This window comes from Nelumbo lutea, chromosome 5 (genome assembly GCF_056320005.1).
Source record: "Nelumbo lutea isolate HS-2025 chromosome 5, American lotus-T2T, whole genome shotgun sequence".
Taxonomy (NCBI): Eukaryota; Viridiplantae; Streptophyta; class Magnoliopsida; order Proteales; family Nelumbonaceae; genus Nelumbo; species Nelumbo lutea.
The window spans coordinates 73,123,582-73,148,126 of NC_142688.1; the positions used below are offsets into that span (position 1 = coordinate 73,123,582).

At 38.9% G+C, this 24,545-nt stretch overlaps 1 protein-coding gene across 3 annotated transcripts in view; it reads right to left on the reverse strand.

The window, feature by feature from the left end:
- The window catches only part of LOC148852897 (SNARE associated Golgi protein family), a 61,410-nt gene extending 38,605 nt beyond the window's left edge, over positions 1-22,805 (reverse strand). For 2 of the 3 annotated variants that reach the window (XM_088944630.1, XM_088944631.1), the window contains exons 1-2: positions 22,270-22,794; positions 2,901-2,953 (exon numbers count right to left, since the gene is read on the reverse strand). In XM_088944630.1, coding sequence (XP_088800756.1) covers positions 2,901-2,953; positions 22,270-22,696 — 480 coding nt within the window. In that variant the 5' untranslated portion in view covers positions 22,697-22,794. Of the gene's footprint in view, positions 1-2,900; positions 2,954-22,269 lie in introns of all 3 variants that reach the window. The other variant, XM_088944629.1, reaches the window with a different exon arrangement.
- Positions 22,806-24,545: the final 1,740 nt, after the last annotated feature.

Genomic DNA, 24,545 nt, shown 5'->3' on the forward strand with positions numbered 1-24,545 from the left:
AAGAAAGAAGAAGAAGAAGTGAAAAGAAGAGAAGAGAGAAGAAGAAGAAGAAGAAGAAGAAGAAGAAGACTAAAATACCCTTCTCTAACACTCCCCCTCAAGCTGGAGGGTATATTTGGATTGGCACCAAGAGGCAGCCCTAAATAACTGAGAGGCCACTGAGCAACATTACACCCAAATATATTTGCATACTCTTTAACTCCCCCTTCTTCCATATTCACCCTAACTATGCTACTCTTTTTGAAACAACCTAATTATACATTTAATTAGTGTCTCCTTACCACTCTCATGTCCCTTGAATATCCTTGCATCTCTCTTTCAAAACCATCCAAAGAAGTGTTGCTCTAGTATATCTCAACATGATTCTTCCCCTTCGAGAATAAGCTAGCCATGCAAAACGAGGAATTCCGCCTACACCCAAATAAAGTGAGAACCCATTATTCCCAAATGCAATTAACAAATGGACAGAAGAATAGAAAATGATAGAAAGCCTCACTAGAAGATTTACAAAGACTGCACCATTGAGGAGATAAACACCAATTAGGCCATTTTTAGAGAACATCAAAAGTATGAATTTTCTTTTTTTTTTTTTTTGATAATTGATCAAAAGTATGAATTTTCTCATAAAAGACCTCCAACAAAAAGCCCTAATTTTAGGAGGAATGGGTTCGTCGCAAATCCATTAATTTGTGTAATGGTAAAATCTCAGGTTGACAGTTGTGACAATGGATTTGAGTTTGACAGTAGCTACTTTATTCAAAAAAATAAATAAATAAGCCGAAGGTTAGGACCATATCCGGTCTACCCCTCCCAAGACACTAGATAGCAGGGACGAACATTGAGTAATGACCTTTTTTAGGTTTGTTGCATATCTCTTTCACAAGAAAAAGCCACAAAGGTAGAAAAGAAGGGGGGAAATCTGGTAAAACAATATGGGAGGGTTTCAAAGAGGCTGAAAAGGGGAGAAATCTGCTATCAAGGGTTTACAGGCAGAAACAAAAATATAGAACTAAACCATAGAAAAAAGTTGAGGAATTTGGAGTTGTTGTTGATGCAGCTTTAGATTCAGAAAAGGGAGATGTAATTATTGATGAGACATGAAATTGAGAGTTCAATTGATTTAGAGACAGTAGTGAGTAAAGAAGTAGAGGTAAGTAAAACTTCGGATTTATTTTTAAGGTTACTCTGCCCCCTAAAGAAATGTAGTTCCTCCTCCAAGCCGCCAATCCTTTTTCAAATTTTTCCACCACAAGGTTCCAAAACCGACTTTCCTTTGGGTTGGCACCTAGGGGAAGTTCTAAATAGGTCAAAGGCCACTTGGAATAGGTGCAATCTAAGCAGGGCAGTGATAGTCTCCACTACCCCTTCATCCAACTTTAGTCCAACCACACAACTCTTTTCAAAATTGATTTTCAAATTAGAGGCATTCTCAAAGAGGATAATCAGATTCTTCAAGTTTCTCACTTCCACCAAATCACAACCCTCACAAAAGATGATAATGTCATCTGCAAACTGAAAGTGGTTTACCAGAATTCTAGAGATGTAATTATTCCTTTTGTGAAGTTAGAAAATTAATTTTTTCATTGATAATTAAAAAATTAATGTTTACGCAAAGTGTCTAAATCTAGATTATATGATTTAATTGTCAATCCAACTATGCATAACATTAGTCTGGACATGGGGGTTATTTTTTACTTTCTGTAAGAGCAATCCTGTAACATTAGTTTGGACATGGTATCTTTTTTATGTTTAATAAAATTTTTTCTTTATCTTCAAAAAACATTGTACCATTTTTTTTTATGAATGAAAGTACTTTATTAATCCAGAAATTAAGGCAATACAGGAAACCCATGAAGAGGCACGAGCTGTTGCCTCTTCTAACAAAGTATTACATCAAATTAAAACAGGAAAAAACAGAAATAAAATTACAAATAGCAGCCCAAAATAAATGATCCCTTGAAGCCCCTTGCTTAGCTAGCCCATCTGCTAAAGAATTTGCTGATCTTCCCACCCAAAGAGAGGTGACTGTCATCTTCCCACCCATTTGGTAGTTCAAGGAGACTCCAAAATTGTTGTGGGATGGCTGAAAGAGCCAGCTTCAGCTATGTGGCGATACAGAGACTAATTGAGGAAAGTCCTAATTGTTCTGCAATCTAAATACCTTGTACAGCTGCTAAGATCTCAGCTCTATTAGAGTCTCCTATTCCCACAGGGCCTGAAAACAATGCTAAAATTGTACCATTTATTATAAATAATCATAATAAGATGCACTAGCAACCTACATTTTTGGCTCTCAAACTCTTTTCACTCTTTTTCTCCTCTCTTCCCTCTTTTCTTATTTTCTTCTTTTCTTCTTTTCTTCTTTTCTTCTTCATTCTTCTTCTCTAACCAAGCTTTTTCATCAATAAAACCTTCAAATCTAGTGAAACTATTTCTATAACCAAGCACTTGGCTTCACAAATAGGTGAACATGAAAGTAGATGTTCATAATCAGAAGTACCCTCAAAGAATTGGACCAAGTCAAATTTGAGCCATTTCTCAGTCCAACATGACCTCAGTAAATTTAACAATAAAGTTATTTTCCAACTTCTCCTAGTCTGTTAAGTAAATAATATTGCAGAATTTTTTTATCAGCAACACAGAAATGATTCATTAAATTAAAAAATCATGTAGAACAAGAAGTTGTAAGCAGAAAAGAAGTCAAAGAAAATCCCACTAATTACAACACAGCCCCAAGCATAGCCCAAAGGAAAATTCCACTAATTACAACATAGCCCCAAATGCAATATTAAACATCTTAAATGCAAAGAAACCCTACAAAATTTCCACATCTAGATGCTGGAAAGATAGTAAGAGGATAAGAAAATAGAAAATAGAAAAAAAGATAGAAACACAAGTACCTCCAACCCAGCATAGACAGCTACAAATAAAGCATACCCAGCTGGACCATAGCCTGTTTATGGAAAGCATTATATGAGCACATAAAGCAACCAGTTTATCATTTTTTTCTTTTTGGTTTGATCAGTAACACAAAATGATTTCATTGATGATAGGAAGCCTTCCTACTCTAAAACAGCAAAAAGGAAGAAAATAAGGCAAGCCTTGACAATTACAACCAGTGTATCATAATAAATGATTACAAAACAACAGGCCATGTGAAATTTGATATTCATTTTCCATCAAAAGATGATAGCATTATACTCACATTAAGGAAAGCCCTATTAAAAGTGCTAAGATTAATATTAGTAATAGGCAGCAGGACAGTTTCGCTAATTTTACCAATGTTTTATTTAAGGTGGATCAGATTGGCCATATATACATACATATATATATATATATATATATATATATATATATATATAACCAATGTTTTATTTAAGGTGGATCAGATTGGCCATATATACATACATATATATATATATAACCAATGTTTTATTTAAGGTGGATCAGATTGGCCATATATACATACATACATACATATATATATATATATGTATGTATGTATGTATGTATGTATGTATATTCTCTTTCTCTCTTTTCCTCTGCTTTCTCTTTCACTTTATTGGTATCAGGTTATATTACAATGATGCTATTATCAGAACATAATCAGTAATGGTTTAGTTGTTCTACCTATCAAAAAACGATAAGTAATTCCTGGAAAAGAGATCATATGTGGCGCCAAAGCCTAAGAAGTGGCAAGAAAAACCATATTTTTCTCCAAAGTCTGTATGGGCCTTTGAGTGGCTCTCATAGTAAGCCAGCAATTGGACTTTTCACAAATCCATATAAATATGGCCCCTAGGGCTAACCGATTTGCATGCAAGCCTAAACACAACAAATTTTCAAGTTGAAACTCAAGGACCACAATATTGGGTCCATTCCAGCAAACCCAATAACTTAGCTACCAACTTAAGTAGACCTCATTTAACATAGTTGTCAAGGCATACACCTAGGTGACAAGGTGCCCATGGAGGGTAACCTTTAGACTTGGCAAAAGTCAACCCAACCTGAAAAACATGGGTTAGGGTCCCCTAATGTAGTGACCCAAAGTAGAAGGAGACTTGACCCAACCCAAATCAACCTGTTGAGCTGTAAAGTGGGTTGTGCCGCTGGGCCACGATGCTGTCTGGCCCATACCCCCAGGCCATGCCAGGCTTGGGCTTTAAGGCTTGCAGGCCGAAATAGCACAGCACAACAAAGTGGTCCATGCTAGCACGACCCGTGGTCCAACACGGCACGACCCGTTTTTATGAACATCTCATTTGGGGGGAGGGTATTTATGTATTTTGGCTTTGGGGGAGTTAAAATGACAATGTTGCCTTTAACAGCTATATAACAACTAGTTTGGGGGGCATTTTGGCAAAGTGATAATTAACCTTATGAAAGACTAAAATACCCCTCTAAACAACTATAAAAGAGCTAGTTTTTAAGGGTATTTTGGTTAATTGAATTAATTCCAAAACCTATAAATATCCTTACCCTCCCTCATTCTCATCACACCAATTCCCATACTCTCTCATATACTCTCATACTCTCTTAATCTCTTGCTCCCTAGTCCCTAATTACAACTTCATTTAAGTTTCAACAAGAAGAAGGTTCAAGTATCTCAAGTTAGCAATTTGGGAGGCTTAGAAGCTTCATCAGTTGAAATCAAGTTAGGATTCTGGACTGGCGGACCAGGTAAATTGTAATTAATTTTCATTTTTTTTGGGTTTTAATACTATATATTTTTAAAAATGTTCAACTCCTCTCAAAATCCCTTTCCCATGTTCAGCGTTGAGGATGTACAATCACAGTACAACAACATTCTAAGTGGATAAAGATAATGGAGTTCAAACAGCAATCCACATGGAGAAGATTCTTGAAGGCTGAAGCAAAAAATATGATCTTCGAGAAAACCAGAATGCAAGGTAAAATATCATTGAAGATGAGGGAGATGAAGAAAGCCATGGTAATACTAGTAGGGGCTGGTGTAGTTGAATGGTTTCGAGGTTGTTTGGATGGTGCACTTACTGCCAACAGAAATACAGAGTGGAGAAGCTCAAAGGAAGGGGATAAGAGGAGGTACACAGCAGAGAGAAGAAGTAATACTAAAGGCCTACGTATCGTGTGAGTTAGAAGCGTTCGGCGAAAGCAAGAAACAGTTAGTTTGCTTGCCTAAAGGAAAAAAAAAAAAAGGTGTAATATGGAGGGAGGTTAGAAGCATCTTGCAGGATTTTCTGAAAGTGCAGAAGGAAGAGAAGTCTCCAGAGACTTCTACAGAAGAAGTAGAAAGCTTTACTTCTGAGAAAGAAATGGGGGTCAACTTGGTAGTGAAAGGCCTACGTATCGAGAAGCTAACCTGTGGAATAGTGAAAGATGAATGGGAAAAGAAATTAATGGTTGTGAAGAAGAAAGCAGAGGATTGGAGGAGAATAGCAGAAGACCTAATCAAAGTATTGAGACTGAAGGGTCCTGTCTTAATTACTCCTTTTGAAGATTGCAAAGCATTGATAAACTTGCTGGATGATGAAGTGGAAGTAAGTGCATTGAACTTCCAGTTAGCAGAGGAAACAGTCACAGTTATGAAATGGTCCCCTAGCTCAAACTCAAAGGCTTAGAGTTAATGGATGGAATTACGGTCAGAATCGTTGGACTGCCTTTCCACCTATGGAAGAAAGAGGTGTGAGTCCATTGCTTCATTATGTAAGGCCCAACTTGATGGTGTTTTCATCCTAGATCTTTGATCAGCAGCCATTAGATTGAGTGGAGTTAAACCTCATGAAATCCCAAGGAGAATCGAAGTCTTTGCCAACAACTGCTACTACTCAGCTTGGCTTCTATCCTCCATTGAAGCTAGCTTGTGGAGAGAGTCCAGAAGGGAGGAGGTGGAGAAGGTAGAGGAAGATTATCTAGGTAGCGATCATCGACTGGCCAATTTCAAATTGGCAGAGACTTACTCGTTTTTGGAAGGTCTGAAAAAAAATAATATAAAAGGTTTGTTAACAGGGGAAAATGTTGAACGTGCAAGTCAAGAAAAAGGAGGGAACAGGACCTATGCCCAAGCCCTGACAGATGGAGTAAATGCACAGCTAGCTATTCAAACTTATTCGACTAACGATGGGCCATCGGTTGAAACTTCCAAGCTTTTGAGGTTTGACTTGGGATCAACACATGGAAAGGCCCCTGTTAACCAGCATTTAGATGGGCCCACTTTAGAAAATGAGCCTAAGAGGGGGTATGTTTTAAACCAACTTGGGGAGGACTCTAATGAATCAAATAACTTAAAGGGCCCTGCGAGTGGGCCTAAATCTAAGAAAAATTCAAAAGTGGGGAGATCAGGTTTACAAGATGGGCTGTTTATAAAAGAGGGGTCATGTGCGCTTTTAAATGGTCATGTGACAGGGGCAGGGGTTAAGATGACAGACCACAATCTAGGTCTTTTTTTTTTTTTTTGATCAATAACACTTTCATTAAATCATCAGTAAATCATCAATAAAGAATTTACAAGAGGAAGACAAACACACTTATCTTCCAAGAGCCACAAAGAGCCTCATGGAAGGAAAAAAGAAAAGAGGACACTAAAGTTACAGCTTAGCCCAAAACAGTGAATCCCTTTCTGCCCCTTGTTTAGTTAAACCGTCAGCTAGGGAATTAGCCGATCTTTTAACCCAACATGTCTTAACTTCCATCTCCCGCACCAGCCACTTGAATTTCCTCCTCTCATTATTGTACTTCCATAAACCATTCTGATCTTTAGTCAGCCACCCTATCACCACCACTGAATCCCCTTCAATTATGAGTTTTTTGATGTTCAACTCCTTAGCTTTCCGGACTCCTTCCATAACGGCAAAGATCTCAGCTCTAAGGGAGTCACCCACTCCAATTGGGCCTGAGAACATGGCAGAGATGACCCCATTTTCGTCCCTAAAAACACCCCAAATCCCCGGTTGTCCCGGATTTCCCCTACTACACCCATCAAAGTTTAATTTCAAGAATCCACCAGGTGGGGGAGTCCAAACCACATTCATTTCTGACTTGGTCTATGTGCAATTTGCAATTTCACCCCACTTCCTCAACATGTCATCCACAGTGTAATCTGTGAATAGTTCCAAAGATTTCAGCCACTGTACCGCCCTAATATGTATGATAGCCCTCAGATCTGCTGCTCCTCTCTGGGTTTCTGAGAATATCCTGGAATTTCTTTCTTCCCACAGTGTCCAACATACTGCAGCCCTTAGTCCTCTCCACATTATCCTTCCCCTTTTTATCTGCCACCTGAAGAAGGAAGGGGAGAAAAGGCACTGTAAATCTGATGGGGGATTCTAGCTACATCCAAATAAGAAGTAAGCCCAATCCCAAATTGACCTCGCAAAGTGGCAAGACACCAGTAGGTGAAAACCAGTCTCCCCATCCGCTTTGCACAGAACACACCATTGAGGTGACAAGCAAGTATTGGGTCTTTTCTTTTGGAGTAGATCACCAGTGTTGATTCTTTCCAAATAGGCTTCCCAACAAAAACTACCAACCCTAGGAGGTATTGCTCTGCACCAAACCTCACCAACAGAGAAAGGGGGGAAGGTAAGACTGGTGGACTGACTTAAGACTTTGAAGAACAAAGCACAAGAGAAGATGCCACTGGGGGTAGGTGTCCAAATTCTAGAATCCGCCCTAGTGGGGTCTAAGACAATGTTATAAAGAAGAGCAATAAGGCTCGAAATACTGTCAATGTCTAAGTCCCTCAAATCCCTTCTTAGACCCAAGTTCCACCCAATCCCAGAAGTGGAAGAGGACAGGGTGGTGAAAGACGAGATCGACTCATTTTTCAAATCAGAAAGAGCAAACAAAGAAGGAAACTGATCCTTTAAAGGGGCACTCCCCACCCAGGTTTGTTCCCAAAATTTTATGGAGTTACCGGAATTCAAGTCATACCTGATATTAGGGGAGAAAAGTGGTAGCAGGTCATGAATGGCTTTTCAAGGAAAATTGCTTGTGGTCCTAGCTCTGATTCCAACGTCCCATCCATTGTGCTCCAGCCCATGTATACTTGCCACTATTCTAGCCCATAGCTTCTCTTTCTCCATAGGGAACCTCCACAACCACTTCCCCAACAGAGTCATATTCCTTCTCCTAATACTCCCAAGCCCCAAGCCACCACAAGACTTACTCCTACTGTTATGGATGCATTCCTCGGGAAGACGTACCGTCGCCACTGGCAGCAACAGGCACCTGACCCACCGCCAACAGCAGTAGTGATTCAACGATTCTCATCCTACCCAGTTCGGCAACAGCAGCCTTATCTAGATTAGATTAGATCATCTTGCTTGTTCTTATCTTATTATTCTTATCTTATTCTATTGCTCTTATCTTATCTTGTTAGTAGCTTATTAGATTAAGATTAGCTTATCTTATCCTTAGCAAGATAGAACTGGAAGTCTCCCTATTCAGCAAGAAGACTCCCTTTGATTAGGACTCTTGTAATCTCCTATTTAAGGAGACCCCATTATTGAATGAGGATATCAAAATTCCAGTCAAGAAAGAGAGTAAAAGGAGAGTTCGGTGATCTCTTGGACAAACCACCCTCTAGGACGCCAAGATAGGTTCAGCTAGGAAGGGGAGGAACAAGGGAAAACAGGAGCTTTTCCCCGTGGACCGACCCATGACGCGATCCTATTCCCGGGCCCATAACAACTTGGTATCAGAGCCAACCGTCATGGGAGATCTGGAGCAACTATCATCCAGGGTCCACGAACTGGAGCATAGGCTCGTGGCAACCAACGTGGAGGTTCGTGAGGTCAAAGACGATGTCCGGGAGCTGGGACGCTTGCTGGAATCGTATTTCTCTAACAAGGAGAGGAATCCAGAAGGGGTTGTAACCACAAACAGCCACCGACCAGACTTGACGGAATCGTCCGGCGAACAGCAGGTCGTCGCCCCGGTAGCCATAGTCATCCCCAAGTACAGCAAGATGGAATCCCCGTCGTACAACGGCAACGGAGACCCCTTAGGCTGGCTGTATCGCTACGAGCAATTTTTTCAGAATCAACGGACAGATGACCGGGATAAGGTAAATCGTTCTATATTGCTAGAAGAGGATCGTGTTAAAGCAGAAACAGAACGTGCTAAGGCACCAGTAGATTTCACTACATTGCAACTCCACAATTTGATGTATGAGAAAATTCATTTTGTGAAAGCCATAAAGGTGCGCAAAGATTTCAAGTCAAAGTATCTGGATATTGAACTTGTGCCTGAGGAAGAGTTTTTCAGTTCAGCCCCTCAAGATATTAAAGGATCTATACTATCAAAAGACAGTGCACATGACCTGATGCTAAAGCGGCTTAATTTTGAGCTTTTCCGGTGAAAAGAACTCTACAAACTTCATGAGAAACTGGAGCAACACAAGAAAAGCCTTATGGAGACCATTGCACACCGAAAGAAGTTCCTTTCAAGTCTCCCGAAATCTCTGAAGAAAGCATCCTTTCCTGTCCAACACCAACTAGGGGTTCTGCATAAAAAGAAATTAAAGCAGCATAATTTAGTAGAATTACTGCCACCTCCACTCTATGTGATTTACTCACAATTGTTGGCTCAAAAGGAGGCATTTGGGGAGAGTATTGAATTGGAAATTATAGGAAGCATGAAGGATGCTCAAGCCTTTGCCCACCAACAAGCAATTAAGGACAATGGTGTTTCTACAAATACAGTAATGAATAAGTTGGAGGATGATATGCCTGATGAGGAAGAGGAGGGCCAAAGAAGGAGAAAGCGGCCAAAAAAGGTTACTGGAAAAGAGAACCTTGACCAATCAGGAATCTATCGATCTCATCCTCTTAAAATCATCCTTCATATACATGATGATGAGGTTTCAAATCCCAAGCCTACAAAACTGGTTACTCTAAGGTTTGAATACTTGTTGAAGTTGAATGTTGTATGTGCTGGGATTGATGCCTCTCAAGAAGGACCTCAAAACAACATCTTATGCAACTTGTTTCCGGATGATACTGGTACTGAGCTTCCCCATCAGTCAGCTAAGCTCTTTGTTCGTGTTGCTGTTGAAGTCTTGGTAAAATGGTGTAATTTACCATCGGCCGAAGCCACATGGCTCCCATTGGCAGAGTTCCACGCCACATATCCAGAGTTCAAGCTTGAGAACAAGCTCGTAGTCCAGGAGGGGAGTAATGTTATGGACGCATTCCTTGGGAAGGCGTACCGTCGCCACCAGCAGCAACAGGCACCTGACCCACCGCCAGCAGCAACAGTGATTCAACGATTCTCATCCTACCCAGTTCGGCAACAGCAGCCTTATCTAGATTAGATTAGATCATCTTGCTTGTTCTTATCTTAATATTCTTATCTTATTCTATTGCTCTTATCTTATCTTGTTAGTAGCTTATCAGATTAGGATTAGCTTATCTTATCCTTAGCAAGATAGAACTGGAAGTCTCCCTATTCAGCAAGAAGACTCCCTTTGATTAGGACTCTTGTAATCTCCTATTTAAGGAGACCCCATTATTGAATGAGGATATCAAATTTCCAGTCAAGAAAGAGAGTAAAAGGAGAGTTCGGTGATCTCTTGGACAAATCACCCTCTAGGACGCCAAGATAGGTTCAGCTAGGAAGGGGAGGAACAAGGGAAAACAGGAGCTTTTCCCCGTGGACCAACCCATGACGCGATCCTATTCCCAGGCCCATAACACCTACATACTATCTCCCAGCTAACTCTATGATCCCTCTTCTCCTCTCCCGGCTCCCACAAGAAATCTCTCATTAGTTTCTCTAATCTATTAGTAACCTTCACTGGGATTTTAAACACTGATAGGAAAAAGATGGGTAGGTTAGCAATAATTAGTGTAATTCTCCCACTAAGAGAGAGGTAGTTCTTTTTCCAGGATACCAGTCTTTTTTCAAACCTTTCCACCACCGGGTTCCAAAAGCTCTCTCTCATGGGATTATCACCTAATGGCAACCCTAACTAATTCAAAGGCCACCCCGAAACTTCACACCCCAGCACTTCAGCACTCTCCCTAATCTCTCCCTCCTCCAAATTCACCCCCACTACACAGCTTTTCCCAAGGTTAATCTTCAAGTTAGACATTTGCTCAAACAATTGTATCACCAACTTCAAGTTTCTGATAAAGCTCACATTACCGCGTTCACAAAACAGATTTGTGTCATCAGCAAACTGTAGGTGAGTGAGGGGGGTTTCCACCCTCCCAACTCTCCAGCCTCTAATGAGCCCCCTAGAATCTGCTCTGTGAATCAGTTTCCCCAAAACCTCCGCAATTAGAATGAACAAGAAAGGAGACAGGGGGTCTCCTTGTCTTATACCCCTACTGGCTGGAAAAAAGTCTACCACTGTCCCATTCACTAGCACTGAATAATGACAACTCCGGACACAGCCCATGATCCACTTACACCATCTAACCCCAAACCCAAATTTAGTCAAAACTTTCCTCAAGAAGCCTTTTCCAAGTCCAAGTTACAAACCACTCCCTTCTTCTTATCCCTCTTAAGGTTCTCCACACTCTCATTAGCAATTAAGATCTGATCAGTAATTTGTCTTCCACTCACAAAGGCTCCTTGGTAGTGTGCAATGATATCTGGCAATACCTTCTTCAGCCTCAAAGACAACACTTTTGCAATGATCTTGTACAAGCTATTAACCAAGTTAATTGGCCTAAAATCCTTCGGGTAGGATGCATCTTTCTTTTTTGGAATTAAGGCTATAAATGTAGAGTTCACACCCGGATTGACAATTCCTCTCCTGAAAAACTCCTCAAACACCCGCAAGAGATCATCTTTCAAGATATCCCAACAGTCCTGATAAAAAGCCATTGTGAACCCGTCCGGCCCTGGAGCTTGTGTTCTATCCATAGAAAACACAGCCTCCTTGATCTCTTCTAGATTAAAGCTTCTTTCCAACCTTCTCCTATTCTCCACCCCAACATCTAGCTAATCCAAACCTTCTACCCACACTCTTCTACTCACAGGCCTTCTTAGAATAGATTTGAAGTGCTCCACATAGGCCCTGGCAATCTCCTCTTGTTGTACTAACGCAACTCCATCTACTACCAATTTGGAGATAAAGTTCTTCCTTCTCCTGCCATCTGCTAGAGAATGGAAATACCTAGTGTTCCTGTCTCCCTCTTGCAACCACTTACACCGAGATTTTTGCCTCCAACTAGTTTCCTCCTTGTGTAGGCATTCCTCTAGTTGTCTTCTCAAATCTCTTCTAAGATCATTGTCTTCCTCTCCAAATTCTCCCCTTTCTTCTTTATAGTCAAGGCTTTCAATCTTATCCATCAAATTTCCCTTTCTTTCTTCTATCCTCCCAAACTCTATCAAATTCCACTCCTCGATTCTTGCTTTCAAGAATAGTAGTTTCTTATGGAATCTCATCCCCTCCCATTCCACCAGTGGGTTACAGTCATGCCACCACTCCCTCACTTTGTTAGTAAACCCTGGGTGAAGTAACCACATATTTTCAAATCTAATGAGGGTAGGACCTCCACACCTTCTTTTCTCCTTACATAACACTATGGGCCAGTGATTTGAGGTCACCCTTGGGAAAGCTCTAGAAGCCAAGGTTCCCCAATGTTCTTCCCAATCCAAAGAGAACAGGAATCTATCCAGCTTAGAGCAAATGGGTCTAGATTGGAGATTTGACCACGTAAATGTCTTATGGGCTAGGAAAATCTCTTTAAGCTCGAAGGAATCCACAAAACTGTTAAACTTCCTCGTGCTTTTGGTCACCCTCTGATTAACCTTATTGGACTCCTCCAAGAATCTAATCACATTGAAATCCCCACCCATGCACCAAGGCCCGTCCCACAACCCTCTAACATCAGCCAATTCCTCCCACAACTCCTCTCTCTCTCTGTAGTCATTCGGTCCGTAAACATTTGTGAGCACCCACAAATAGTCATCCTCTTGCTGCTTAAACTTCATAGACACCGAGTACTTTCCGATCAGCTCCTCCAAACCTTCCACCACGTCCCTCTTCCACATTGTTACAATCCCCCCGGAAGCACCCCACGAGGGAGCAGCCACCTAGCTAATTCCCCTAGCTTTCCATACACTCCTTGCCCATTTATCATTAAACTCCATTCTCTTGGATTCTTGCAGCAGCACAATGTCTGGGTCACACCGTCTTATTACCTCTTTTATTGTTGCTCTCTTCCTTGCACTCCCAATTCCCCTCACATTACAACTAAGAATCTTCATTCCGCTTCTTTTTACACCCCTTGCCACCTACCACTACTATCCCCTTTCCTTCTATCTCCTGTTACCTCGAGCCTCTTGTCTCCTTCTACATCTCTCTTCAATCTCTCTACTTCACTCAATCTCCTCTTCTTTATTCTAATCTTCTCCTTCCTCTTCTGTAAGTTTTCTTTCAACACATTCAAATCTTCCAACCTGCAGCCCAACTTCCCTACAAATTCTGCTATCATGTCTTCTCTCACTGAGTCCATCAATCCTACCCTTCCTACAGAATCTCCTCCAACTCTGTCCACCTGCCCTTTCTTCCTCTCCTCTGGTCCCACCTCTACTCTTTCCTCTCCATCCTCCCTCCCTTTCCTATTACCTCCCTTCTTCCTTGCTCTCCCCCCGTAGTCCTCTCCATCTTTACCCTCATTCCTTTCCCTCCTCTCCACTATCCCCTCCCCTCTTCCTTCCTCCCCTTCCCTCCTCCAAATCAGCTTTCCTTCCACTTCCTTAAACACTCTTTCAATGATTTCCCCCACTTTTTCACTCCTATACCTTCCGTCCAGCACCTTCCCACAATCCTTCCTTCCCCTCTCCCCCTCCTCGGAGAGCCCGTTTGCTGGCTCGGCTACATATTCATGGGCTACAGAACATGGAACAGGAACGGAATCTGGAACCAAAGACACAGGAGACACATTAGTAGCACAAACCGAAATCACTTGGTTACCTGGGACTGATGGACAAGCTAGAAGAGGATTGCTCCCTACCTCCCTCTCTTGTTCCAGAGGTTGGTAAACGTCTATCTCCTTGAGTTGGTTGGGAGGTACTTCCGTCCTTTGGTCACCCTGGTGATCTTTCCATTCTACCCCTGGTTCACCCCTAGATGGTGTGTTCCTGCTCTGCTTCCGGTTCTCCCGGTCTGCCCCTTCTGATAATCCTTGCACACTCTGTGGTCTTGGGACTGAGTTGAGCCGCTTACAATCTTCACCCTGGAATAAACTTGCAATATTCCACCCATCCATGTCACCTCCAGCACAACTGCCTTCGTCATTTACACTGGCCACGCTAGTACCATCAACAGAAAAGTCCTCCGATTCTTCATCATCTTCATTGCACCGCACCCAGCCTTCATTCTTCTCTTCGTTCTCTTCAGTTCTTCCCCTAGCGTATCTTGGCTTCAGCCTCTCTAAGGGGCGTCGCAGGGGGCTAAGCTCCTTCAGCCTTCGTCACGAAACCCACTGCAGATCGGGCTTCTTCTCCACTTTCTGGCACTGCACGCATTCCCACCCCTGTCTCACGACTGGGGACGATGATAGACTGTTAACCTCGCCTATCAAAGTCGTGTCCCCAATCACGTGGTTCACTAAAGGCTCACGCGCCTTTTTAAAAAATTGGGTCGGGCCTGTTGACCCATTTGGGCCTGTTACAAAACAGTCAATGGTGGAAAACTTTGATTGGAGACCGAGATTGGTCTCATACTCCACAACTCCTAAGTACATCAACCCAAAGTTTGACCACCAAAGGGAAGATGAAGAACTTTTCAATTCGGATTGGGTACACTGCGAAGAAGGAAAGACTGAAGATGAGGTTTCGACTAAAGAATCCAGCCTAGGCAATGTAAAGAGCATTTCGAAGTTATCGTTGGCAGAGGCAGATTTTGGTACATAGCTTCTCTTTGGAGATGTATCACCGACAAAAGCAAGACTTTCTTTGGAACATGGTAGGAACAAGTTGTCAGAGGATCGCCCTATGGGTGAGATAAATCCTTCGATTCAAGGTGAAGGAGAACATGTTCTGGGTCCAGAGCTAGGCAGGGAATTTGTAGTCCAAGCTTATTTTCTCCCAACTTGAAAGGCAAAGAAATAGTCTCTCCCTGTCCCCCTTTAGGTGCGTCACAAGACAACCTGGAGGAGAGCACCCCTAGTGAAAGCCCTTTCCTTCACAAGTTCATTGGGTCTGGAAAGATCTCAGGTGTTGGAACCTATGGTATGTTGAGTCAACCCCCCATTTTTCATAAAGTTCATTGTAATAATCCCTCCCCTTCCCTTGTTGTAGATTTTGTCCAACGTACAGGTGATGCCTTGTCCATTCCAGATGTTGCCTGCCCCAATGAGGTGGAAATAGCAGAGGTTTTAGGGGAGGTGGGAGGTGTAGAACTTTCAAAGGAGGAAGGATAAAGGATTTGGGCCTTAGTAATGCATACGTTTCACATTCTGATAGAGGAGGAATTAGGCAAAGACCTAGAAAAGGAATAGGAGGTTACACTCCAAATCCTACAGCTAGAGGAAAAGGCAAGGAATGCTCTGAGATACCAAAGAGGAGAAAGAAGCTGAGTGAGGTGGAGAAGCTGAGGTGTGGAGTGGACTATGATAAAGGTTGCACTGGAAGGAAGGGAAGGAAGTTGGATTAGTTGGGAATTCTAGGTAAGGGGTGTTTGAAGCTTTGATTTCATGATAAAGATAATTAGTTGGAATGTAAGAGTTTGGGGAGTTCATGGAAAAGAAGAGTGATCGGGGAAGTACTTAGAAAAGAGAGACCAGATATTGTGCTAACCCAAGAATCAAAGTTGTCTGAAGTAGATAGGAGATGGGTGAGGAGTGTCTGGGCTTCTAGAGGACTAAGATAGGCCTTTGCACAATCTTGGGGGGCTTCGGGGGGAATTCTGACAATCTGGAAAAATGAAGAGATGGACTGCTCCGAAGAATTAATTGGTAGATTCAAGGTTACAACAAAATTTAGGAGGATAGAGGATGGGATGGAATGGGCATTAACAAATGTTTATGGTCCAAATTCGTATAAGGAAAGGGAGGAGCTTTGGCAGTCCCCCTTAGGGTTTTTCTAGATATTAGAATTTGGTCAATGTCCCCCTTAGGGTTTTTCTCTTGCTCTTCTTTTTTCAATGCCTTAGTTATGTTGTTGTGTCTACCCCTTTCCCTGCAAAACAAGTGTGGGGTACTCCTATTCCACCAAAGGTTAGGGCTTTCTGCTGGGAAGTGGTTCTCCAGAAGGTCAATACTTTGGATGCACTTCAAAGTACATCTATTTATCTCATGTCCATTGCCTTTGCCTACAGAATGGAGAGATAGTGGCTCATCTATTTATTTCCTGTCCTTTTACTTCTTGTATTTGGGATTTGGTTCTCCTCTCTCTTTGGTTGCAGGTGGACTCCTCCATCTGTGTGGAGCCTCTTCGACTCTAGGTTCTTCCAAGTGCCAAAGAAGAGAGGCAGGGTGATGTGAAAAACAACAAGAGCAGTTATATTATGGTCAATGTGGGAGGAGAGAAATAATAGGATTTTCCAAGGACAGGAAAGAACCAAGGAAACACTTATAGAGGGCATCACTACCAGGATCATACATTGGCCGATAGCTTTAGAGCTATTTAAAGACTTTTCTTTTACTAACTTCACTAGAGGATGGAGTGTCATAGCTGGTTCCTCATCTTTCTCCCCATTAGTTCAGGAAAGTTGGACCCTGCCACCTTGTTCTAGAGTGAAACTAAATTTTGACAGAAGCCCTATAGGCAACCCAGGCCCCTTGGGAATAGGGGTGTTTTCATAGATGAGGGGGGTAGAGTGTTGGCCCTATAGGGTTGGGAGACTCCCTAGGAGTAGAAGTTTTTGCTTTACTCAAAGGTCTCAGATTGGCAAAGCATTGCAGATTGCAATAGTTAGAAGTAGAGAGATATTCCAAACTGGTAATAGTCTGGCTGCAATCTAAAAGCTTGGGCACGTGGCTTTTCAAACATCAGCTAAGGGAAATATCAAGCTTAGCAAGGGAGATTGGGGTGAGGTTTATTTGGGCAAGAAAATCAGCAAATGGCATGGTTGATGCTTTAGCAAAGCAAGGAGTCAATAGGCAAGAGTTGTTTTGGGCTTGTTTATGAGACAATTTGTATCAAAGGGTTCTCCATCCAACCCTTGGATGGTGGCAGCTGTAATTTTTATCCATTACCATTAGAGAAAGTCACTGTTTCCCATCAAAAAAATAGTACGACAACACCGATATGGGTCCTAGTGGTTCTATGGTTGATGCTGTCGGAGCCACCCCTATTACTACTACTAGGGGAAAGAAAAAGTCTAGCCCAGTCTAGAAAATGTTTACTGTAAAAACTCTTGAGGGGAAGAGAAAACGAGTTGTTTGCATGATATGTAAGAGTGATTTTAGTTATAACAGCAAGGTTGGGACTGCCATTTGGCTAAACATATAGCCACTTATTTAAAAAATAGTGATAGTCAAAACCAATCACAAATTTAGTGTTTTTTCGATAATTTTCAATATTCCCAAGAAAAAATGAGGCAAGAATTAACTAAATATATTGTACATGCTGAACAACCGTTTTTATTAGTTGAAGACCCTAGGCCAGAAAGATTTTGACAACAATTAGTAAATCCAGATGCTTTAAAAAATTCTTATTCATATAAACAAAATTTAATTTCTACTATGTCAACTCTTAATTTTAAAATTGCACTTACATCTAATATTTGGACTTCCAAATATAATATAAGTTATATTTATGTTATGGGGCATTTTACTGATGAACATTGGCTTTTACAAAATAAAATTTTAAGTTTTACAAAACTTGAATGGCCAAATACTGGCCTAGCAATTACTACAAGTATATTAAACACTTTACATGCTTATGGAATTGAAAACAAAGTTTTTTCTATTAGTTTTGATAATGTCAGTAATAACTAATAATGATTCAGCAATAAATATTTTAAAATATCAATTAAAACCATGTTTAAATTGTAAGTTATTTCATATTAGATGTGCATACCACATCTTAAACATGTGTCCAACATGCTTTAGATATTATTTCTCATCATATTTCTAAAATTAGAAATTGTATTATGTATATTAGAAATTAGAAGTTCTGGTACACAAAAACAAGAATTTAAATATTTATGTCAAAAATATGGTCTAAAATATAGAAATTTTGTATTAGATATTCATCATAGGTGGAATTCCACCTATTCTATGTTAGAGGGTTGTATTTCATACAAAGATATTCTCACTAATTTTCATAATGAGAAAATACCCCATGATTTTATAATCAATAATGATTGGGAAATTGTAGTTTGTATAAAAGATTTTTTTTACTAATTTTTTATGATACAACTAAAACATTTTTTAGTGTGTATTACCCAACTTCTTGTATTTTAATTAATCAATTATTTATAATTAGTGAATGCTTTTCAAAATATACAGATAATTTAAAATTTCAAAATATTATGATGTAATGAAACTTAAATTTAAAATATAATGGGAATACATTTCTCCTCTATATTGCTTAGCTACAATATTAGATCCTAGGATTAGAAAAGATGGTTTAGATGTCGTACTTGAATCTTATTACAAAATTATGAAAACTGGAATTTGAACAAAAAAGATGAAATTAATAATTTATTATTGATATGTACAATCCATATGAATCTCAATTATTAGGATATAGGAGAACTTGTACAACCTCCACTACTAAAACATCTAGTTCTAGTAGTGGAAAAAGTTGGGTCTTTGATAAATAAAAGGTAAAAATCAGTTACCACTTCATCATCAAGGTCATTTGCTGAACTTAATTTTTATTTACAAGCTAATTTTACTAATTTAATAGATTCCCTCAACTCAGAGGAATTAAATTATTTTGATATTTTAGCCTGATAGACTGAACATGGAAAAAAACTATCCAGCTCTTGCCACTATGGCAAGTGATCTACTAACCCATCCAAGGTCTACAATTCCATTAGTCTTGTTTTAGTGTAGGGACTAGGATACTGGGCAACAAAAGAAGCTACATGAACGACAAAATCCTGGAGATGTGTATATGCTTAAAGGGTTGGTTGGATTTTGAGGATAGACTATAAGATCAAGGAGGGAATGACACTTCACCCAATGTTTCACTAGAAGCATATAATGTAAATCAAAATCCAAGGTCAAGGAGATGGAGGTGGAACTTGAAGAAAATAATGAAGTCAATATTTTTTTGTATACTCAATAATTTTACAGCATTTTAAAAATTATTGTAAATGTGTTTCAATTTTATTTAAAAGTTATTACTTATTTGTGATTTTTTCAATACCATTGTAATTTTTTATTTTCAATTTTATTACATTATTTTTATATTTTATGACAATTTCACTGTATTTTTTCAATTTTTTTACTTTGTATTTATTAATAAAATTTATGAAATTCTTTTCAGTTTGTTGTTTACTTTGTATTTTGTTAAGTATTTTTTGTAAAACTTTTATTTTTTCCCAAAATGTGTATCATCTTTACTTAGCAAAAAATGAAAAAGAAATAGCAAAAAAAATAAGACTTGGCCCAACACAACCTAGGCCCACGGATTGGCCCAACCCATGCCCGCAGCATAGCCTAGCCCAGCCCAACACGAGCCTACCTGGACTCGTGTCATTGGTTCTGCCTCTTCTAGGGTTCTAGGCCAGGCAGGTATTGCCCACTTTACACCTCTATCAACCTGAAGAGATTTCAGGTTGGTTATGTCAGGTCACAACTCACAAGTCACTACCAAGTCACCTATTTTCAAATCGATGTTGGTTGTGACGATTGAGCAATTTGAACTAGATGGTTAAACCCATATTTTTGGTAAAAAAGTCATTGGCTTGGTCAAAGACCAACTGACCTATACGATTAAACCATTGACCCACCTGACCCGTAGGTCACTCCTAACTTTGAATATTTAGGGTTAGGATCTAGCCTTTGTCGACCCCAACCTAACAGCTGACCTAACCCGAAATGACCCAAAAAAATGCCTTGACCCAACTCAACCCCAACCTGATTGCTTGGTCTAGTCCCCTTGCTTAAATGCCAAGCCATTTCATACATGGCATTGTGAAATGTTTTGTATACTCTATCTTTTTGAGCTTATAATAAAAGAGACATTATTAAACTAAATTATTCATTTTGTGGGTTTATTACTAGTTTCTTTTATTATTTTATAACAAAAAGACATTATTGATTTTATGTCTTAATATAAAGTTTATACTTTTTATGTGAAGATTATAGATTATTACAAGTGAAGGATGGTGCTGGTTAGCATGGAATTGGAACCTAGGAAATTACCCTAGGATTTGTGATTTTTATTTAAAAAAAAAAATCATCACCTAGGCGATGCCTAAGCACCCGCCCAGGCAACTAGGCAACAAAGCCCCCCCTATCACCTATCCTTGCCTTGGCTCCTTGAAAACATTGTCATGTAATATGGAGAAGATTCTGTTAATATCAAATCTTCACAAGATTCTCCTAAAAATCTTCAAGCTTTATTGGATCCTCAACATATGCTAGATATGTGGAAATCTTCAAGAGATACAGGATTTGTTTGCAAGAAAGTATTTTTTTCCTTTGAGTTTTACTCTTTAGGAAAACCATATTCCATGAGGATATTAGATAAAAAAATGAAGAAATTTCATTATTTATTGTATTTCGTGTTGACTCCAAGTCAATGTTTAAAATGTTGATGTTGGTAAAAAATTGATCATCCAAATATAGGAAACATGTCAAAAATGTCAAAGACATCTTATGGAAATATTGTAAAAATTATAGACATGGTAGAAATATTGTGAAATATGCAAAAATACAAAGTGTTATTTTATGCAATGATAAAAGATGCATGGATAGACCCTCTTAAATTAATATCTTGTTCCAAATCACCAAAACTGCATGATAGAGGGAGTTCAAGCAAAATTTGAACTTATAGAAAGGGCAAATGATTCTAATAGATTAACTGAATAATTTCTTATACAATATAAACTAAGATTTAACTTCATGTTTTAAAAGAATTTCGAGCTGGTTAAATGGTAAGCATTAGAGGTGTCCATGAAAAACTGAAAAACCGAGCAGAACCGAGAAAACCGAACCGCAAAATGTGGTTAACCAAACCGATCGGTTTGGTTTCAATTTGGTATATTTGAAAAACCGAAGGACCGGTTCGGTTTTCGGTTAACCTACAAAAAAACGACAGTTAACCGAACCAATCGGTATTTGTGTGTATATTTTATATATATTTTTTATATGTCACATATTTTCTATATATTATATATAAATATATATATATATCATTATATATTTATAAATATATACATATATTATATTTATAATAATCTATTTATAAATATATTATATATTTATGTATTTTTAAAATATTTATAATATATTATATATCATTTATTACTTATAATATAATATTAAACACATATTTATATAAAATATATATTATAAATATAAAAAACCGAAGACCGAACCGGTCAAAAACCAAAACAAGCAGACCGGTTAACTGGTGGTACCGGTTCAGTTTCGGTTTGGAGAAATGGAAAAACCGATGGTACCAGTTTGCAAAAATTGCCCATGGTTCGATTAACCGAACCATGGACACCCCTAATAATCATGTCCATTACGTGGGAAATAACACTGCTACTCTACATATCTAAAACATTATCTCCGTTTTATGTTATATTACCATCTCTTGTACTCCACATAGCACCGGTAGCTTTAATCGGGGAATATGTCAACTCCAGTAATATTTTGTGTCAACACCCACCCATGTAAATGGAAATATGACGTGGAAAAGGAAATATTTCAGTAAGGTACTTACTTATTGTCTCATTCATCAATGGATGTTGACACCTATGGTCCCTTTGGTTACCGAGAAATGGATGAGAAAAGGAAATATCCCCATTCAATGCCATTTTCTAGTGTTTGTTTTCTGGTGTGGATCTAATATCACAGTAAGCAATCTTGCTTATTGGACCGATTCATTCAGTTTTCAGAGATCAATTTTACTATGAATAAGGCATGTCTAAGGAGACAATGGTTGCTGCTTGGTTGATAATGGTCAATTAGAGTTTTAATGGTCCAAAGCGAATCAAGCAACGCAAACTAAAGCTAAAATCTAAAGCAAAACGATGCAATGCAAAACTAAAAAGTCAGACCCATTTCCAAAATTAGAACTAAGAACTTCAAAACCAAGCCCTAAAAGCTAAAATCTAAAATTAACGGTGAAACTTGAACAAGAAATGAACAAAATTAAACCAAAATTTTCAAACAACCCAATAGAATCTAACAAGATCACCTTCAATGAATCCCGAAAACTGCGTCAAGAATGTGTTGATTTGATCCTTGTAGAAATACCCAACCGATGCAAAACCACCGACAACACCAACAAGCAAAAGACCAGCTAAAAGAGTACCCTTAGCTGCAGTCTCCCCTTCCAAACCACCCCCGCCATCTCCTGCGAGCTTGTCACGGCCTTCATCAGAATCATCGCGGTCGTTCTTCGGATTCCCAAACCTCCTTAGGCTTTGCGGGATGCTGGAGGGCTTTAGGAGAGTCTGTTTCTTGGTTTCTTTCAGTGAAGAACATGGCTTGAGAACATAGAACCGCTTAGGTCTGAAGTTAAAGAGAAAGGAAGGTGAAGGAGTGCAAGGGAAGCTGGGCCTACGCGGAGTGAGGTGAGGCTGGAAGGAGGAGCAGGAGATGCATGGCCTCAGGGTGCGCATTTTAAGCAGCGGTGGCGTAGGATAGAAGGTCTTGACTCTTGAAGGAATGCCATGTAGTTTAAACCCTGCATTCGGGATTTTGGGTGGGTGGTACGTTGGGTGATAAGAGAACCAGGTGTTTGGAAACCTTTTGGATCAGCCTTTTACGTCCACGTGGCGGATTACCGACCAATTGATTTGCAACAGGTGGCAAATCCAAGACCCTCGGACAACGTGACAAATGCTGGTGACTTTTCTCACTATTGTTAATTTGTTATTAACAAAATTCATGACGGCTTTTCATCAAAATCCAAAACATAGATTTTGTTAATAAAAATAGAAAAAGCGATCTGTAAACAATTAAATTTTTATTTATACAAGTTGAAAAGTATTAATAGTCTTAAGAAAATTTCTAGAATTTTTTAGGATAAAAATTACGTTTTATATTTAAATTTATTGATAAAAATGAGGGCAACTAGGATAACAGATTATTAATATTAAATGAGTTGGAAAAATGTAATTTTAAAATATTTAGTGCATTGAATTCCCTCTCATTAAATCTAATATTTAAGGTATTAACTTACATTCAACTTTATTGAGTCATATATTTAAATCATTTTTGTTTCTTTTCATCATTAAATTCTATTAACTAAATCTATACATAATAAATTAATAATTCTAATAACATAAAAACTTATATTTTTAAAATCTACCTAGAAAAAAATAATTTTTCCTCTAGGTGGTGGTAAGAAATTAAATCATTAGGGTCAAATAGGTCAATCCATGTTGCCACAATTAAATAATAAAATTAAAAAATAGATAAAATACAAAAAATATAGAAATTAAAAAAAATGGTAACATTTTTAACATCATATATTCAACATATTAAACAATAATAAGTATTATAAATAAAAAATGTTTTTAGTAATGATGGAAATGGAATGTAAAATTTAAAACCAATTGGAAATAAAACTATATTCTTACTCTCATTAAATCTCATATCTAAAGTATATACTCCCATTAAATCATATATTTAAAATATATTTTTCTCATCATTAAATTCTACTAATTATATCCACAACATTAATTTTAATAATATAAAAATAAATATTTTGAAAAGTAATTTGAAAACAAAACCATTTTATTACACCCCCCTTGTGGTGGGTAAATAAATCAACCATTTGGGATCAAATGGGTTAATAAATATGCATAGTTAAATAATAAATATTTAAAATAACCATTTGGGCATATGTCCAATATTGCATATTCATTATACTAAACAAAAATTAGTACGAAATGAAAGAAAAAAATAGAGAAATATATGAAATGTAAGAAAAATATAGAGAAATATCTAATGTTATATATGTGGGTGTGTGTGTGTGTTGCTTCCGAATATGACTCAGCTACTTTGGGTTGTTCTTGACCCGGAGCTAGCAAGCAAACTGGCTCATTCCTTTGGTATCGTTTCATCTTTCCAAGGTCAATGCCACATGTAACCCATCAGTTCGGGCTGTCAAATCAGCTAGTCTACAGTTGTTGGATTAAAGGGATTTGAGTCGTACGTTTTCCTTTAAATAGGGATGTTAGTTGAGCAAGTCCTCACCATTTGCTCGAACATTGAGTCTTCACTTGTGATCGCAAAGACCTCGACTACGAACAACCGATTCCCTAAGTCTTCTTTCTTTGAACAAACACTAGATAAAGTCCTCACCATTTTCAGTAGCCATGTTTACATTAGTGTTAATACATCTTGAGGTTCTTGGAGTTCCAGGTACGAGGTACTAGTCTTCCACTCATGTACTCCCGCCGAAAGGTGTTGTGACCGACAACCTACTTGATCCTGTAAGGCCCTTCCCACTTAGGGCCAAGC